Source organism: Phacochoerus africanus, chromosome 7 (genome assembly GCF_016906955.1).
Source record: "Phacochoerus africanus isolate WHEZ1 chromosome 7, ROS_Pafr_v1, whole genome shotgun sequence".
Lineage (NCBI taxonomy): Eukaryota > Metazoa > Chordata > Mammalia > Artiodactyla > Suidae > Phacochoerus > Phacochoerus africanus.
The window spans coordinates 71,550,243-71,569,612 of NC_062550.1; the positions used below are offsets into that span (position 1 = coordinate 71,550,243).

Consider the following 19,370-nt stretch of genomic DNA (forward strand, 5'->3'; position numbering starts at 1 on the left):
TGGGGTTTTTTGGGGGGTTTTTTTGTTTGTTTGGGTTTCTATTTTTGTTTTTCTTTTTTTTTTCTTTCATTATTATTTTTTGCTTTTTGGGGTCACACCCACTATGGAAGTTCCCAGGCTAAGGGTACAAACAGAGCTGCAGATGCCATCCTATGCCAAAGCCACAGCAACTCAGGATCTGAGCTGCATCTGCGACCTACCCCGCAGCTCAAGGCAACTGCAGGATCCTTACCTCACTGAGCGAGGCCTGGTAGGGGAACCCGGTCCTCATGAATACGAGTCAGGTTCTTAACCTGCTGAGCCACAAGTGGAACTCCTGTTTTTGTTTTTTACTTGTAATTCTTCCTCAGAACTCTTTAACATCTACTCTCCCCCCAAAGCTCTGTTATGCTAGTCTGGGAAAAACTACTTGGGGTTCACGCTGGAGTGCCATTATAACTCTCCCAGTGCCTCTTGGAGATGTGCTAAGGCTGGAGAGGAAGGGTCCTGAGATCCGACTTGGAAGAGGGGACTAACTGAATTAAGTGTTCATGGCTTCCGAACTCTCATTACCTAAAGCAGGGAGTCGGGTCATTGCAGGCCACAAAAGGCCCCCAGCCTCCCCAACACTCCCCCCACCCCCGCCCCGGACGTCTACCCAGCTTGGACTTCACTTCGGCCACGGGAGTAACTCTGCCCAATCTCCCTCAGACGCGGAGGCCAGATCACAACTCGCCCCCGCGCGCCCTGCGCACCCTTAGTGGGCCGAGGCGCGGGCGACCAGAGAGACCAGGGCCTGCAGTTCCCTTTCTGGCGCGGCTCAGGGGCGGGACCCACCTGTGTTCGGAGGCGGGGCCAGGCTGGGGGCGGGGCAGGTGGGCAGCGGCCGGAGCCGCGGGAGGGGGGCACGAGGAGGGGCGGGCGCACCTGGGGAGCCTCCTCGTGGGCAGACGCGGGAGCGAGCAGGGAGCGAGGAGCGGCTGGGCAGCAGGCAGCTAGCCCTTACCCCGGCGTGGGCGGGAGACCGGAGGGCCCACGGGAGGAACCAGGCTGCGCCGGGCGCCCCGGGCCGGCGCGGGAGCCGGGGGCCTGCGCGGAGCATGAGCCGGCTCCCCGCGGCGGAGCGGCCGGGGGAGGCGGCCAGGGCGCGGCGCTAAGATCTGGCCGGGGCTGGGGGGCGCGGCGCCATGGGGGGCCCCCGGGCCGCGCGGCTCCTGTTGCTCCAGCGCCCGGTCAAGCTGCTGCGAAGGCGCTTCCGGCTGCTGCTGCTGCTCGCCCTGGTGTCCGTGGGGCTCTGGACTCTTTATCTGGAACTGGCGGCGTCGGCCCAGGTCGGCGGGAACCCCTTGAACCGGAGTAAGTAGCGCGGGCGCCGAGGAGGGTTAGGCAGGGCCGGCGGCTCCCGCGTCTGGGGGACCCGCCCCCCCAACTGAGACCCGGTCTCCAGGTGCCGGGCGCCCGGCGGGAGCAAGGCCGGGGAGCCGCGGGGCTGAGCGCCGGGCTGAGGGCTGCGGGACGCCGGCCGGGTCCTTTATTTTAACCGGTCCTCCGGGAGTCACTCGCCTCCCCCTCTTCCCACACGCCACTCCCTTCCCAGCCCCTTTCTCTTCCTCTGAGCCCCCCCCCCCCCACAAGCGGTCCCCTCTCCTGGTCCTGGCCATCTCTCAGCTTGTTGTGTGCAGCCCCCGTGGGGCACCCTGCGGAGTGGGCTGAACCCCCAGAGCCTGTTCAGGGAGCAGCGGCCAGCTCAGCGGACCAAACAGTGGTCTATTCCTGCATCTCTTTTTCAACTGAGCCAGGGCCGCTTGATTTTTCTGTGCCTTGGGTTCCTCCTAGGAAAACGGGAGAGGGGTGGTCTTTTTTTTTGCCCTCTGACGGGCTTGGCTGTCTGAAAGCATTTTCAGTTTACTACTGATGGAGTAAAGTAAAACTCCCAACGCGTCAGGGACTGTGTGAAAGGTCGCTGGAAGAGTTGGAAGAAGGAGACACTCCTAGAACTACCAGGTGCCTTTCCCAAGGCTGAGGGGTGGAGGTTTATAATTTCAGGACATTGTCTGAAATTATAAACATTCTCCCTTTCAGGAACCCAGAGGAAGGACTGATGAAACTCTGCTGAGAAGATGCTCTAAGTTCTTGTGTCAGCTGCTCTGCCCAGGGCTGGGTGTGGTGCTTTGCCTCCTCTTGTGGCCAAAGACAGGGAATTACTAGGGTGGGTAATTGAGCTGGTTCAGGGTAGAGATAGATATTTATGGCAGAAACTTTCACTCTGTGGCGGTTGCAGTAACTCTGGCTGAGCATTGGAGTCTGAGGTTCCATTCCTGGTTCTGCCACCAACTACCTGGTTGAGGAGTCGGGGGGAAGATGGCGGCTTCTCAGGTAGAAGAAAGCTGGATTAAATCATTTCCAAGGTCCCTTTTAATGTGGACGGTAAGGTTGTGTGATCTCCCTGCCTCTGCGTTTCCTGGGTCAGGGAGCTCAGCCCAGGAGGAAGGCTCTGCCCAGGCATCATCTCTCACTCTGGCTCCCAGCCTCTGCCTCCTCCTCAGCCATCAATTCCTGGGTCTGTTTGTTTTCCCTTCTAGATGAGTTTTAAGTCACTGACTGGGTTTTCTTATTCTTTGTTTCCTTTTCCAAGCTGACCCTTCTCCAGAAGAATGTTCCCATCTTCTTATTCCAAAATTGGCTTTCTATTTACCTAACTATCATTTTTAACCGGGGCCCATATCTGGGCACTAATGGACCACTCTTATCCTCTTCGCATCCTCCTAGATCCCTGAAGCCCACCTGCTGTCAGGGTGGCTTTTCATGCTGGGCTGACCCGTTGTGTTCCACTCTTCCCTTGATTTCTTTTTGGAATAAGATTTGGACAATGGCTCTAGTCTCCCATCCTTTGTTTTTAAGAAGTTCAGACAAGGTGTATCAATGTCTTCTCTTGTCTCATAGGTTTTACTCCCAGCTGGGCTGTTCCTCTGGAGGGCAAGCACGGGAGGAGGAATTAGGATGTGGGGAGTTGGGGGTGGGGGACAGGGAGCCTTCCTTCTTCTACAGCCCAGCATACAGCAGCAACCAGAACCCTGTCTTGGCTCTGTTTCCCAACAAGCCACCCTGCCTCTCTCTGGCAGCCCCGGCCAACTCACTCCACCACCAGCCTTCCTGTCATCTCAGAGCCAGCCTCTGTTACCAAGAACCCTTCATTTGCCTGTCCCTGTGTGGTGGGTCACTGATCTGGCGCTAGAAGAAGTGTGTGGAGAGGTGGCGGTTACAGACTCCAGGGTGGTAAAGTAATGACAGGGGAGTGTGCTTCCGGCTTCTTCATGGAATAACCCAGTAGTTTGATATGGTGATGTGCAATTTGGGCTCCATATGTAGAAAAAGATACAACCGCAATTGGAGTAACTTCAGAGAGAAGCCACCAAAATCATTAACGGATAGAAAAATGGGTCCCTTGGACAAAAGAAAGAGAGCTGTTCACTCACTCAAACAAATATTTGTTTAGCACATAGCTGGAGCACGGCATTGTGCTGGGTCACTTAGATGTGGTGATGACTCGCACTCCCTTACTGTGGTCTCATAGCTTTCTCTGTACCGGGGGGTTGGGTGCATATATGAAAATAGTCGTAATTCGAGACAACCATTATGTTTGACAAAGGTAGAAGTAGACGTTGCTGTGACACTTCTGGAGGTGGGACACGGCTCTTTGAACTAATATTTCATGGAAGTGGTGACATTTCAGGAGATCCTTAGGAGTTGATAAGACTCTGATGAATACAGAAAAAGCTATCCAGGCAGAAGGAGCAACAGAAGCAAAGACCAAGAGTCAAGGAAAAGTTAGTGTTTGGGAGCATTGAGCACCTGCTTTTGGTGAAGCAGAGGGTGGAGGAGAATAGCGGTTGGTGCTATATCATGAAAGACTTTGAATAAACCATTCATTCAGTAGATAGGAGAAAGCAGCTGGAAGTGTTGTAGAATGGAACAGTCAAGGAGATAGTAAAGCTGTTTAACGATTGTGTACTTTGTATGGAGCCAGTTCTGTCGGGGGGGAGGGGATGGCTCCCTGCTGTGGCTGGCATTAGCCCTTTAGCTGCTGCGTCATGGAGCTTCCCTGAGGACAGGTCAAGGCTCTAGTGGGACATTCAGAGGGCCTGGGGCTATATACCACTACATACCAGTACTTTGACCACTGGCATAGCCGTACTGGTGTGTACTGGCTGAAAGCAATCCTGGGAGCAGGCTATTATTGGAAGTTAAAGACTCCATTCTGGCAGGTTTTAATGAGCTATACCCATTTGTTCAGATTGGATTGGCTACGTCCTGCTTGAGGGCAGAGGCTGGACTCAAATGGTTTCTAGGTTCTTTGCTCTATAATTGACCTACCACTGGGACCAGCTTGGTGCAGGAGCCAAGCATCACATCTGGGCGCAGAGCCAGGACCGAGTGGAAGTGTGCACCAGCCTCTTTCTGAATCTGGAATGTCCCCATTTAAGTGCCCAGCTTACCTGCTGAACCCCAAAGTGTTCTCAAGCTCAGGACTCAATCAGCTTTTACCCCTGAAACCGTAACACATCTCTCTGGCTGGCCCTTATGATTTCCTTCTTTTTTCCTTTTTTTTCCAGATTTTTATTTCTTCTATTATAGTTGATGGCCCTTGTGATTCCTAATTGACTCTGAGTGTGCTGAGGAGGCACACCCACAGATGTCAGGCGGGCCCTGTGGCCCTGGGGTCACCACAGCCATTCCAATTTGAAAAGGATACAAGCCCTTCAGGAACAGAGGAAACTCAGGGCAGAATAGTAACCTGAGATATAAGCGAGGGAGAGGGGCAGAGCAGGGATGTGGCTTAGAGCTGAGACTCAGAGCAGAGGCAATGGAGAGGGAAGCACAGCTGCCTTCTGGGCTCCTTGTGGCCGGGACCCTGTGGCATTCTGCCCTGGCTGGGCTGGCCCCCTTTCCTGTGTTCTGCTTACCTCTCTTTTTGTTGCTATTCTGGCCACCCGGCTGCTGCATGTAACTTCAAATCAGTATTCAATTCAGGGCAAATACTAGGTACTCAGATACCTTCTGGTTATGGATGGTAAGCTCTGAATTTCCAAGCACCTGATATTTTCCACTGGCAGATACTTTGTTTATCAGTGACAGATCCAAGAATAGAACCTAGGAATTCTTGTTCCTTGTACTATAATACATATAAACAACAATAGCCTTTGAACACAAATGCGAAAGAGAATCAAGCCATCAGTGCTTTTTGATTAAAAGTGTGTTTCCTCTGGACCAGCGAGGTCTGTGCCAGGATCGCAGTGTGAAAGGACAGGAGCTCTCACCCAGCCTTGGCCTCTGCTTCCCCAGCCTCTACAGTCCTTTTTGACATGGCCCCGGAATGACAGCAGCACAGCTGGCCCTGCTGTCCACCCAGGGACCCTGGTCTGGGCTGAGGCCCCATTCTCCTGCTCGGTGGTCCTGGGAGTTTTTCAGAAGCCCCGCACAGTTTTAACTGCTTTGCAGCACCAGGTCTTTGAAGCAGCCACTCTGTGCCAGTTTTAGGAGGGGCTGGGAGTGCACTGCAGTAGTTTTCCAGGCCCTGGAGCCTGGTCTTGCCCTCCAGTGCTGGGCTTTATGGAGCGGAGCAGAGCAGCCGCCAGAGCAGAGTTTGCTTTGGAAGGGGGCCTGGAGGCTGTTCTTGGAGTCAGCCACTCACTGTCTGGTTCTCTACCCAGTTCCACCAGCCTCAGATCCTACCCTTTTCATTTCCACAAGCACGTTTCCTTCTGTCCAAGGATGGTGAGGTCTTAGCTAGGCCAACCATGCATTCTTCCTTTGACTTTGTAATCCAATTAATAGATTCATATGTTATCTGATATAAAGAGTACTACTGGAAAAGTTGAGACGGGTTTGGATGGGGCATATAAAGGGCCCCAGGCTGAATATGTTATGCATCCTGAGCAAAGCGTGATGGATAGATCTTTATATTTTTACAGATGCTTAGTTTCCAGCAATTGCTGCTTTTAATGTTAGAAGTATCCATGAGATATTTCCATATGCCACGGGGTCATTGCTATGGTGTGAGTTTGATCCTTGGTCCTAGAACTTGCCATGCTGTATAGGCACAGCCAAAACAATTAAAAAAAATTTTTTTGGTCTTTTTAGGGCTGCACCTGTGGCATATAAAAGTTCCCAGGCTAGGGGTCAAATCAGAGCTGCAGCTGCCAGTCTACGCCACAGCCACAGCAATGCCAGATTTGAGCCGTGTCTGCGACCTACACTGCAGCTCATGGCAATGCTAGATCCTTAACCCATTGAGTGGGGCCAGAGCTCGAACCCTTGTCCTTATGGATATTAGTTGAGTTCATTACTGCTGAGCCACAATAGGAACTCCTAAATTTCTTAACTATTGACCAACTTTTTGAGAAAACAAGCTTGCAGTTGTCCTTGTGGTCCCTGTGTTTTTTTGTTGTTGTTGTTTTCTGCTTTTCATGGGAGTATCTTATATGCACAGAAAAGTGCACATGTAAGGGTACAGCTTGATGAATGCCCACAGACTGAACACACCCCTGTAAGGACACCCCGGTGAAGGAGCAGAGGATTACCATCACTTTAGGTCACTACCATGTGCACAGATTAATTTAGTCTATTTTTAGACTTTATGGAAATGGAATCACTGTGTGATTTTGTTTTCTTTTTCTTCTTCTTCCTTTTTTTTTTTTTTGTCTTTTTAGGGCCATACCCGTGGCATACAGAAGTTACCAAGCTAGAGGTCGAATCAGAGCTGCAGTGGCTGGCCTGCACCCAGCCACAGCAATACCAGATCCCTAACCCACTGAGTGAGGCCAGGAATCACCTGCATCCTCATGGATACTAGTTGGGTTCTTAACCTGCTGAGCCACAATGGGAACTCCTTAATTTTTATTTATTTGGTTTTTTGGCTGTACCTTCGGCATGTGGAGGTTCCTGAGCCAGGGATTGAACCTGTACCACACCAGTGACCAGAGCCATAGCAGTGACAATGCTGGATCCTTAACTTGCTGTGATTTATTTAGTTAGTTAGTTAGTTTTGAGGGCTGCCCCTGAGGCATATGGAGGTTCCCAGGCTAGGGGTCAAATCAGAGCTGCAGCCGCTGGCCTACACCACAGCTACAGCAGTGCTGGATGGATACTAGTCAGATTCGTTTCTGCTGAGCCAGGAATTCCTGATTTATTTCTTTATGATTATAAAAAGGACACATGTTCATTACTTACCAGATAATGGCTGCATGTCTAGACTACGTTAACCTCTGTAAAATTACCTTTTTGTGCTTTAGGCACCCACGTACAACTGATACAGTAACTTGAGGGGCCAAGGAAGACCCAGGACCTAAGTGCTATGAGAGACAGCCCTGTGAGAGTCTCCAAGGAAGGGATTGAGAACCATTGCTTATCCTGTATATGAGAACCTCCCAGAGATGTTTCTTCTGGTCTTCCCCCTCCCCCCCGTTTAAGAGATATAATTGATATATTAGTTTAAAGTATACAACATAATGATTTGATATGTGTATATATTGCAAAATGATCACTATATTAAGTTTGGTTAACATCTGTCATCCCACATAATTACATTTTTTATTCTTGTGATGAGAACTTTTCTTCTGGTTTTGATGTTAAACTAGCCATGCTCTCTTGAGCAATCCGTTTGTTTTAATTTTTATTGGTCATGTCAACTGTATAACCACTCAGGTTTCTCCCTTTGTGTTGGTTACTAGAAAGCTTTAGTTTTTGGTTCATATGGAAAAACTTATAAAAGTTTTGTAATCTACATTTTGGCATCAGTTTTGTGCCTATATCTTTTTCTTTTTTTCCCCACAACTATTCTCATTTATGTTGTCTTATATTCTGTGATACTTGCAAGCCATGTTAAGTTTTTCTGGACCAAATCAAGGCATAAAGAAGTCAGTGACAGTGCTATGGTATATATAAAAGTATGAAGAAGAGTAGTTCTCTTATGGTGTGGCAGGTTAAGCATCTGGTGTTGTCACTGCTGTGGCTGGGTTCAGTCCCTGACCAGAGAATTTCCATATGCTGCAGGCACAGCCAAAAAAAAAGAAGAAGAAGAAATTAACAATCACCTCCTGAGGAGTTCCCATCTCAGCACAGTGGAAACAAATCCAACTAGGAACTGTGAGGTTGTGGGTTCGATATCTGGCCTCGCTCAGTGGGTTAAGGATCCGGCGTTGCCATGAGCTGTGGTGTAGGTCACAGACTTGGCTCGGATCTAGCATTGCTTTGGCTGTGGTGTAGGCCGGCAGCAACAGCTCTGATAGACCCCTAGCCTGGGAACCTCCATATGCCACGGGCGCGACCCTAAAAGGACAAAAGACAACAAAACAAAACAAAAAAAACAATCACCTGAAATTCCACTACTCTGACCTAGAGGTTTTTTGATAACCAGATGCTGGATTCTGGAAAGAATTCTAGATTAAAAAGCCAAAATATTTGGAGTTCCTGTTGTGGCTCAGTGGAAACAAATCCAGCTAGTATCCATGAGGATGTAGGTTTGATCCCTGGCCTTGGTTAAGGATCCAGCGTTGCCATGAGCTTTGGTGTAGGTCGAAGATGTGGCTTGGATCTGGCCCTGCTATAGCTATGGTGTAGGCCAGCGGCTACAGCTCCAATTTGACCCCTAGTCTAAGACCCCCATATGCTGTGAATGTGGCCCTAAAAAAACAAAAAGAGAAAAAACTTTGTTGAGGTGGGAGTAACATACACACACTACTGTATATGAAATAGATAATTAACTAGAAGGACCTACTGTATAGCACGGGGAAATCTACTCAGTAGTCTGTAATAACGTATATGGTAACGTATATGGGAAAAAAGAATGGATATATGATATGTATAATTGAATCACTTCGCTGCCCACCTGAAAGTAATACAACATTGTAAGTAAAAAAAAAAAAAGTGCAAAGAGTAGGTCTGGCAAAAATAAAAATAAATAAATAACTTCTTAAAAAAACCCACAACACTTTATTGAATTTGGAGTTCCCCAGTGGCCTAGTGGTTAAGGGTCTGGCATTGTCACTGCTGTGGCTTGAGTCACAGCTGTGGCACAGGTTCAGTCTCTGGCCTGGGAACTTCTATATGCCACGGGCACAGCCAACAAAAAAAATACTTGGAGTTCCCATTGTGGCGCAGTGGTGATGAACCTGACTAGTATCCATGAGGATGTGGATTCGATCCTGGCCTCTCTAAGTGGGTTAAGGATCTGGCATTGCTGTGGCTGTAGTGTAGGCCAGCAGCTACAGCTCTGATTTGACCCCTATCTTGGGAACTTCCCTATGCCCGATGTGGTCCTGAAAAGACAAAAATAAATAAACAAATAAATAAAAATATTTCATTGACTCCTGGAAAAAAACACTTTATTGGTAAAAATGCTGTCATCTGAGCCTTCAGTGAGTCTTAATCTTTTTGTACTAGTAGCATCAAATATCACTGACCACAGATCACCATAGCAAATAGAATAATAATAAAGTTTGAGTAGTTCCTGCTGTGCATGGGATCGGTGGCATCTCTGCAGCTCCTGGAAGCAGGTTCCTTCTCTGGCCCAGGGCAGTGGGTTCCGGCATTGCCGCAATTGTGGCTCAGGTTGAAACTGTGGCTGGGATCTGATCCCTGACCCAGGAACTCCATATACCATGGGGCGGCTCCAAAAGAAAAAGAAAAAAGAGGATTTTCTGTCGTGGCTCAGCAGTTAGCGAATCTGACTGGCATCCACGAGGATGCACGTTCATTCCTGGACTTTCTCTGTGGTTGAAGCATCCAGCATTCCCATGCTCTATGGTGTAGGTCGAAGACAAGGCTTAGATATCCTGTGTTGCTGTGGCTGTGGTGTAGGCCAGCAGCTACAGCTCTGATTTGACCCTTAGCCTGGGAACCTCCGTATGCCACAGGTGTAGCCCTTAAAAAAAAAAAAAAAAAAAAAGGCAAGAAAAAGAAAAAAACAGTTCAAAATGAACAAATGCTGTTGGAAAAATGGTGCCAATAGACTTGCTCAATGCAGGGTTGCCACAAACCTTCAATCTGTTAAAAAAAAAAAAAAAACCAAACCCTACAATATCTTCTAAGTGCAATGAAGCAAGGTGTGCCTATATAAATGCCCAGGAAATTAAGTGATGTGTCATTTTCAATTCTTATTTTGCAAATCCCAAGTGATGCAGAGATGATTCATTTTAAAACTGGAGTAAAATGTTTGTGAGCATTTACTTTTTTATGGGGGGATAAAAAGCATTGATGAGTCCTGGAAAGACTTAAGGAATTTGAAGACAGGGCAGGATTCAAATCCAAGCTTTATTACTCACCAGTTCCAGGACCTTATTCCTTTTCAAGCCTCAGATGCTTCATCGGGGTAGTGGGGTTACATGACCTTCCTGTAGAGCCTTTCTTGTAAGTAAGATTAGTGAGCTCGCACACTTTACGGGCCCAATTAGACTGCAATAAGCCTAGCACACGTTAAAGCTCAAAGAATGTTCCTTCCCATCTCTTCCCTTTCGGAGTTTACAACCTGGTAGAAATTAGGGAAAGGCAGGGCCCACAGGGGTGCATGGGTCCATTCTTCAGGTGGCCCTTTTGCTGGCCGTGCCCAGTCCCTCAGCCATCTCCAGGCCACCTGTGTCCACACCTGCCACCACTTGCACATTCTTCCAGGGTAGAGTACCCCAGGCAAAGGTCTGTGTTGATGGGGAGGGGCTAGAAGTCAAGTATTTTGCTAAGAGTGAGAGCTATTTGGGGGGTGGACCAGGGCACCAGGGCTCAGCAGTTGTCACTCTGCAGCACGTCCTTCACGTATGCTCAGGGGACTTCCGGGCCTGAGAGGCAAGAACATTGGGTTTTATCTCTGCTCAGATCTTAGCTTTAAGCCAACTTCTCCTGGGTTCTTGGGCAAGTCCTTTTTCTTTTGAGGGCTTCAGTTTCATAATCTTCTGTTCAATGGGATGCTTTTTGCGGGGGCAGGTTTGGAACCTCTCTCAAGTCACAAAGGAGCCTAGGGGACAGTTCATCTTTGGCCTTCTGGCTCTGGTCTTTCAAGTCTCAGTTGCCTGGTTGAGAGGTGGCAGCTCTCCCAGTGCTTCTGGCTTCTTGGCCTCCAAGGTCATCCCTGACAACGTGGTCTCCATACAGCAGTTGCTGCGAAGATTAAAGGCCTCTCTGCTGAGATCTTCTTACAAATCCTCTGATCCTCTCCTTTCCACCCTTCCTGCCAACCAGGGTTCAAATGGATGCATGCAGGCAGGTGCCCACTCAGACCCTCCCCTGGCCCACCAGCTGGTCTAGAGTCTGTTCCCCACCACCTCTGAGTCAAAGATGGGCAGGGGGTGTGGACGTTGAGGGTTTTCTCATGAACCAGGACAAAGTGTTAGGCTGAGTCCTCAGTTCTTGGTTCTCTCTCTCTCTCTCTCTCTTTTTCAAAACACTCTATGGCCACACCCATGGCACATGGAAGTTTCCAGGCCAGGGACTGAACCCGAGCCACATCCGCAACCTATGCTGCAGCTGCAGCAATGCCAAATCCTTTAACCCACTGCAGCAGGCTGGGCATCAAACCTGCACGACCTTAGTCACCCAAGCTGCTGCAGTTGGATTCTTAACCCACTGCACCCACAGCGGGAACCTTGGTTCTCCTTTTTTATTTTAGCTGAGCCCTCTGGCTGGGAAAAGGGAGAGGGGGCGGGGAGCACACCTCAGGTGAAGGACCTCCAGCAGCAGAAGGCAGGGAAAATCACAATGGCATAAAGAGGGGGCAGAAAATTAAGGAGGAAAGTTGAGGGAGAGATGTCTGCCCTGTTTTTTCTTTTTCTTTTTGTCTTTTTAGGTCCACATCCATCGCCTATAGAGGTTCCCAGGCAAGGGGTCAAATTGGAGCCATAGCCACTAGCCTACACCACAGCCACAGCAACGCCAGAGCTGAGCTGTATCCGAGACCTGTGCTGCAGCTTGCAGCAACACTGCATCCTTAACCCACTGAGCGAGGCGAGGTATGGAACCCGCCTCCTCACGAACACAATGTTGTGTCCTTAATCTGCTGAGCCACAACAGAAACTCCCTGTTTTTTTCATTTGGTTCAGTCAATGTATTTTTCATGTCTGTAAGGTTTATTTGGTTCTATTTCAGATTTGATTCCTTTTTAAAAATTGTTGTTATGGTTTTAATATTCTCAAATCCATTTAACCTAATCAAGTGTCTAAAGTTGTTAGTTGCCCCCACCTTGAATGGGAGCTGCACCCATATTCACATCTTCATTTTGTGGCCCCTGGAGATTGCTCTTATTTTATGGAGTGCTTCAATATGTAGATAAATTTGTCAAGTTTTATGCAGCATTTCTTAGTATTTTGCTGTATTTCCCAAAAGGAAGTCCCCTGGCTTGAATTTTTAAGACCTCCTCCAACTCCAATAGTCTGTTGTTACCACAGGACTTCTTAGAAAGGAATGAAACCCATGATGGCACAAAGCTTCTGGATGGAGGGTGAGAGCAGAGAGGCTGGGAGTGTGAGGGGCCCCTGTGGGTAAGTGTTTTAGGCACCCCAGGGATTCAGAGGACAGGAGCTGGCGGAGGAGGCAGGCAGGCCAGGGGCAGTGCTTATTTTCAGGAAGCATCTTTTTCAGTGATGGAGTTTGCTGTAGGGGTGTTTGAGCAGGAGTGCTGGCCAGAGGCTCTGTCTGGGTCTGGGAAGAACTCATACGGCTGTTTCTTCCTCATTGCAAACTTGGATCCCAAAACCAGGGTACGGGGGAAGAGGTCCCATCGACAGACAGCCCCGTTGGAACGAACCTCTGCTCTCCTCCCCCTCCACTTCTTTGTACCCCATCATCATGCTTTTCAAAGGTGGCCTTGCCTCGGTGTTATTTCTGTCCATCCATCTTCCCCCATGAGACTGAATTTCTAGAGTGCCAGACCAGGTGCTTTCCCCTTGGGCTCCCAGTGCAGAGATTTTTCCACCTTTTGTGGCTAGTAGACACTTGCAAGAATCTGATGAGGAAACTGGGGACTCTCTCCCCCGAAAGTTGCCTTCCCCCTCATATCTTGTGTACTATGTGGGAGAGGTACACAGGCCCCTGACCCCATGGGTGCCTGGTTAAGCACTCTGCCTGAGGGCCTTGCCCCGAACTTGTTCTTAGAGCTTAGTTGACTTGGGGACATCCAGTTAAATCCCTTCACTCGAGCTGCAGGGGCAGTTGTCCAAGAGAGGAAGAGAGACAGGGAGCAGCCTGGCTGCCGGGAGATGCAGGAGAGCGCGTATAAGCCCCGGGAGTCAGTGTCCCAGAGCAATTGCTGCGCAGTGGTTTCCTGCCGCGAGAACCAGAGCTGGGTCGCCTGTCCCCGGGCTGCTGGCTCTTTTCTCAGACTCTGTAACGCAGCTCTGCAGTCTCACGACACCCTCTGCTTGCTGGTCCTTTCAGCCTGTCCCTTGCCTAAAGGCTTCCTCTGTTATTTCAGTACCAGCTGACCTCACCCTTTTGGGAACTCCCAGCTGATGTTTTCTTTATTCCTCCTTTGTCTGGGTTGGTCTTGTGAGCTCCAGCTTAGGTTGTCAGAGAACTCAGAGGTGGCCCCGAAGGGTCTGGTCACGGCTGTTTGCCTCACCCTCCCCATGAGCCCTGGTGGGAAGCAGGTGGTTAGCTAAGAATTCAGCTGGCATAACCTTCCTCTGGCCCACGGTCCCTTCACACGCACACCGCCATCCTTTCTGCCTCAACTTTTGAGGTCTCTGTGGTGTCCTTCTGCCAGGGTCTTCACGCCTTTTCTTCCTCCCTCCCTTCCTTCCTAGCATGTGATGGATGGAGAGCCATGTCTGAAGTCAGCCTCCCTGATAATCCTGGCTCCAGTGCCTGGGTAAGCCGTGCCTCCGTGAGCAGGTTACTGAGCCTCAATGTGCCCAAGTTCCCTATCTATAAAATGGGAATATTAGTGGTAGTACCTACCTTACTGGGTTTCATTGCGACAGTTAAGTGAAATAACATAAAAAGTACTAAGGACATTTCCTGGTAAATAATGTTTAATAGATGTTAAGTATTATTATTATCATCACTGAATCAGCTTTTAAAACCCCTTTGTCTTTCTCCTGATTGGTGGATTTTTTTTTTTTTTTGGTCTTTTTTAGGGCTGCCCCCGCAGCATATGGAGGTTCCCAGGCTAAGGGTCTAATCGAAGCTGTAGCCGCGGACCTACACCACAGCCACAACAACGGCAGATCCAAGCCACGTCTGCGAGTTACACCACAGCTCACAGCAACACCAGATCCTTAACCCACTGAGGGAGGCCAGGTATCGAACCCACAACCTCATTGTTCCTAGTTGGATTCGTTTCCACTTTGCCATGACGGGAACTCCCTGATTGGTTTTTGAGTGCTTTCCCTCACATATTATCAAGACTTCTAGGACAGGAGTTCTCTTGTGTTTGCAGCCCTTTAAGGATCTCGTGTTGTCACTGCAGCGGCTTGGGTCGCTGCTGTGGCGTGGGTTTGATCCCTGGGAACTTCCACATGCCATGGGCATGGTCAAAAAAAAAAGAGGAAAAAAACCTTTTTTTAAAGACTTCTAGGAGAGTCATGGATCTCATAGATTTTTAAATAGTGAGATGAAAAATACCTGCATTTGTTCTTCTGGGTCAATGGCAGACATTTTCAGTAGAACATGAAATATTTCTTTGGGGGGGGGGGCATGCGCTGGGCATGCCAAAGTTCCCTGGCCAGGGATCGAACCTGCACCACAGCAGTGGCCCCGAACCACAGCGGTGATAATGCCAGATCCTTAAACCACTGAGCCAACAGGTCACTCCCAGTCACTAGAAATTGACTGGCATTGTTTCTTAAAGTGTTTGCCCAGCCTTCTCTTTTTATTAGTGAAGAATTTAAGGCCACGAGTGTTTTAAGCAGTTGGCCTCAGGAGCAGGGCTGGGCCCAGAAGTCCTGCTGCCTGGCAGTGTTCTCACCATGCCTTTTTGTTTGCTGAGAAGCTTCCTTTTAATGTCTGAACTTCATGAGGTCCTTTTTTCCTCATGTGTACTAAGTATGTATAGGACTGGTTCTCAAATCTATTTATCTTTTCTTGCCTGTAAAGTTATTGCCACTTCATGTACCCAACTCAGCTGCCGTTGGGGTGATCTGTGGGTTTTCCGAAATTTCTCCAGTGACCCCCTGCGTTGATACTGAGTGCTGAAGGTCACCTGCAAGGACTTTCTTGTTGATGTTGAATTCTCATATTGCAAAGGGCAGCCAAGACATGACATGCCTCACCCAACAGGTCCCCTTGCCCCGTCCAAACCCTCCCACCCTCCCACCCTCAGAACAGAGCCCATTCTGCTAAAAAAGTATAGACTTAATTTAAAAATAAAAGCAAGTGGAATTATGATCACTTATCTCACCTCCTTGAGTTGAGGAGGGATGGGGAATAGGAACAGATGAATTTGATTTTTTTCTCTCTCTCTCTTTTTTTTTTGCCACCCCCGACACCATATGGAGTTCCTGGGCCAGGGATCAGATCCGAGCTACAGTTGTGACCTAAGCCGAAGCTGCAGCAACGCTGTATCCTTAACCCACTGTGCTGGGCTGGGGATCGAACCCACATCCCAGGGCTCCCAAGACACTGCTGATCCCATTGTGCCACATCGGGAACTCCAGATGAAGTTGATTTTTTTTTTGTCTTTTGTCTTTTTTGTTGTTGTTGTTGCTATTTCTTGGGCCGCTCCCGTGGCATATGGAGGTTCCCAGGCTAGGGGTCGAATCGGAGCTGTAGCCACCGGCCTACGCCAGAGCCACAGCAGTGCGGGATCCGAGCCGCGTCTGCAACCTACACCACAGCTCACGGCAACGCCGGATCGTTAACCCACTGAGCAAGGGCAGGGACCGAACCCTCAACCTCATGGTTCCTAGTCGGATTCGTTAACCACTGCGCCACGACGGGAACTCCTGAAGTTGATTTTAAATTCAAAGAATCCTGGAACACATGGTAGAAAAGTACACAGCAAAAGTTGAAAAAAGAGAAAAAAATTTCTCATTTATTCTCTTCTCCGTAGAAAGATACAAGCTGATAAGGGCTGGTATTTTCATAATCCTCATCCTAGGATTATGGAAGTCCATTACTGACAATTCTTTGTGGGTGTAAAAGATGAACTAGATGAGAGATTGAAGAAAAATTGCAGGTAGGTAGCAATAAGTGGGTTCAGAACATGTTTGGAAGAGTTCAGAGAGGAGGTGAAAAAGTAATATTTAAGCTTGATTTAGCATGCTGAATGAGAATTCAGCTTTGCTCTGGATGCATGAAAACTGGAAAAATATTTGCATAAAAAACATTCTAAAAAAAGAAGAAAAAGAAACATTCTATAATAGCGAAGCTTTATATTACTTGGGAAATACCACCTGTCTGTTGAGGGGAAATATTTATGGAAGTAAGAACTATTAAATTGGAGTTGGTATTTACCACTTTGAGGAAAAGAAATGGGCATAAACTAAAGTACTTGTTGGTACAAAAATTGGGGGGCTCAATTTCTGGGAAGTGAAAATATAATGTAATATTTTTAGGGAAGCAGTTATGAAATATATTTAGCACTCTTTACAGATCCAAAGTAGTTTTCTGTTAGTTTAGCACGATAAACATATATTGTACATACTTGGTTTGCTCAAAATGATTATATGCTTGGTATATTTAGATGCTGGAGGGCCTGAGAGACAGGAAAAAAAACCCTCTTCCAAAACCAAGAAAAAAAAAATCTCAAGGAGGAGTTGTTTTTCTATACTTTTCTGGTCCTTTATATCTCCGGCAAGGTTTGGAATGTTCCAGGGTACTGAACGCTTTCCCCAGCTGGCAGGGCTTTCGAGACACAGTCATCTGAGGGAAGGAGAACAATAGTCCTTGTTTCCCGGGGAACCTCCTGGGAACTTGCAGCAGCCTAGGCTGCAGGCACACTTTAGGATCAGAATTCCCCCGAAAGGAAGCTTGGTCCTTTCCACCTGTCTGCAAGGACACCTCTGCCAAGCCTGTGGATGGGAGGCAAGGGTAGGGGGCTGTTTGCTTGCGGGCTCTTGGAGTTCACAGGGAAGACAGCAGGTCCCGTCCTACCCCTTTATCAGGAGGAAGGAGGCCAGAGGCACCTGGCACAGACACACCTGTGAGACCCACTGAAGGAGGAGTTCTGACTCTCAGACCAGGTGAGAGTGGCCCCAGTGTGTGGTCCAGACTCTCCCAGGGAACTCAACTCCTGCTCGGGGCCTCTGGGTTGGAGGCTGTGCCTTGATGGTGCCACTGTCCTATCCCACCCAGAGCTCTCCCCTCACCCCCCTGGTGTTCCCTGTACTGCTAGGGTGGGGCAGTGGGACTTGGAATCTGGTGGTCAGCAGAAGGGGATACACCTGGGGGGGCCTTTGGCTGCCTCCTGCAGCCAGTGAGGGAGACAGGCTGAACAGCGAGGGAGATGTGGGGGAGGGGGCCACCCTGCTGGGGGTGGGGTGAAAAGCAGCATCAGGTGTGGAGGAGATGTCCAGAAGGGAGACCTGGCATGTTTGGCCAAGGAGCAGAAGATCACTGGTGAGTCGTACAGTTGAGGCCTGTTCTAGCAGAAGGAAAGTACCAGTGTTTCTGGGCTGGGGGAGAACTTGGATGTGCTTTTCTCTTCAGCATGTCGTTTGGGGTCAGGACCCGGGGCTGGAGTAGGAGATCTCAGTTCCAGTCTTGGTTCTGACGTGAACTGGCTCTGCCACTTTGAACAAGTCACTTCTGCCCTCTGGGCCTCAGTGTCCTTATTTGCAAATGGAGAAACCCTGGCTCCTTGGTCCGGGAGGTCCCTTCTGGCTCTGACATTATTCCTAAAGAAAGCAGTATCTGTATCAGTGCTGAGGAGTCTGAGCTGAAAGTGGCTGGAGAAGGATTGGAAAAGGAGGCTGAGGGACGGTGCCTGGATTCACATCCTGTGTCCAGTCCCCTACCAGCTGTGTGACCTTGCCTTCCCAGGCAGGGCTGGAGTCGGGACTGGGCCTCCACTCCCTGGAAGAGGAGAATGGTTTCACCAGGGCTGGGAGGGGGGGAGTTGGTGAGGGAGGGTGAGGTTGGTTGAGCCCCGGGAGATGGTGCTTTGGGAGATGGGCTCAGAAGCCTTTGGCTGGAGGCCCAGCGAGCTTGGTGGGCATTTCCACAGGCCCTGGTGAGCGTGGTGCTCTTTCCTGTAGCCCTCCTGCTCCTCCTGTGCACTTCTGACCAGGCCCCATCTCAGAGCCTCATCCTCGCCCCTCCCAGCCTCAGGCAGCCCTCACATCAATAGCCCTGTGTGCTCAGCCCAGGGGAAGGGGGACGTCTGCCCAGGATTGGCCGCTTGTTTTGGCAGCTTCAGCCACAGGCTTCCTGACCAGACCATCCGAAGCTGAGGGATCTGGAGGTGGGGTCAGTGCGTCACAGGCTTGGGCTCTGCCACAGGCGGTGCCCTCCAGGAGCAGACCTCCCTGGGAAAGAGGGAGCAGGTACTTCCGGCTTCTCCTTCCCAGGGTCCCTGATGCAGGTCGGCTGACTTGCTGAGCATCCCTGTGGGTTCTGTAGGATGGGGATGATGTTCCTGACCCCACCAGCCTGGGTGGCAAATTAAGAACCTGGCTCCTCTTAAGCTTGTGGGTAAGTTTGTTCCTTTCCTCGCTGGGCCTCGGGTAAGAACAGGACAGGGCGTACCCTACAGGTGTGGAAAACGCGAGTGAAGCAAGGCTTGGGTTCCACATACCGATGCCGATGTGCCCCTGCTCTCGCTCCCAGCCCCGGCCTCCTGCTGGGGGAGGGGGCTTGTTCTCTGCTGCTGCCCCGAGGCTCCCAGGCTCCCCGTAGTCATTACTTCACCACAGGGCCTGTCTGCCAGAGGGAGTGTGGAGCTGCCTGGGTGGAGAGCAGGAGGCTAATTTTAGACCTGGAGACTCCCTGCCAGCAGCTGTGGCTGGCCCAGCAGCGGGGCTGGGCTGCCTGCGGGGAGCTCTGGACATGGCCCTCCAGGTCTGCCTCTGTCCCATCTGTAAGGATGACCTGGGACACGGGTTACTCTGCACAGGGGGCAGGATCTCGAAGCTACCACTTTCTCCCAGCCTTCCTTTCTCCTCTTGCGTTGAGACTTCAGTCCTCTGTCTCTTTTTAGGTGGCTCCATACATCAGAAGCTACTGATAGCTTCACAGCCGACCAGTGGGCCTCTGAATGGGGTAGCTGGGGCCAACATGGAGAGAATCCCCAAACTGTCCTGGATTTATAGGCTAAACCCAGCCTCCCACCTACCACCAAGCTAGTAGTCTAATACCAGGCTGCTCAATGTTTTTCCTATGGGCACACCCAGAAATGATGGGAAAAGATATTTGCATCATGTAGGAGGGTAGAGAGATAAGCATATATGTGGCTGGATGCAGCAAGCCCT

At 49.8% G+C, this 19,370-nt stretch overlaps 1 protein-coding gene across 2 annotated transcripts in view; it reads left to right on the forward strand.

Annotated features, from left to right (window-relative positions):
* The first annotated feature begins 1,127 nt into the window (after positions 1-1,127).
* The window catches only part of B4GALNT3 (beta-1,4-N-acetyl-galactosaminyltransferase 3), an 87,783-nt gene continuing 69,540 nt past the window's right edge, over positions 1,128-19,370 (forward strand). Inside the window, exon 1 of one of the 2 annotated variants that reach the window (XM_047787856.1) lies at positions 1,128-1,335. In XM_047787856.1, coding sequence (XP_047643812.1) covers positions 1,167-1,335 — 169 coding nt within the window. In that variant the 5' untranslated portion in view covers positions 1,128-1,166. The remainder of the gene's footprint in view (positions 1,336-19,370) is intronic. The other variant, XM_047787855.1, reaches the window with a different exon arrangement.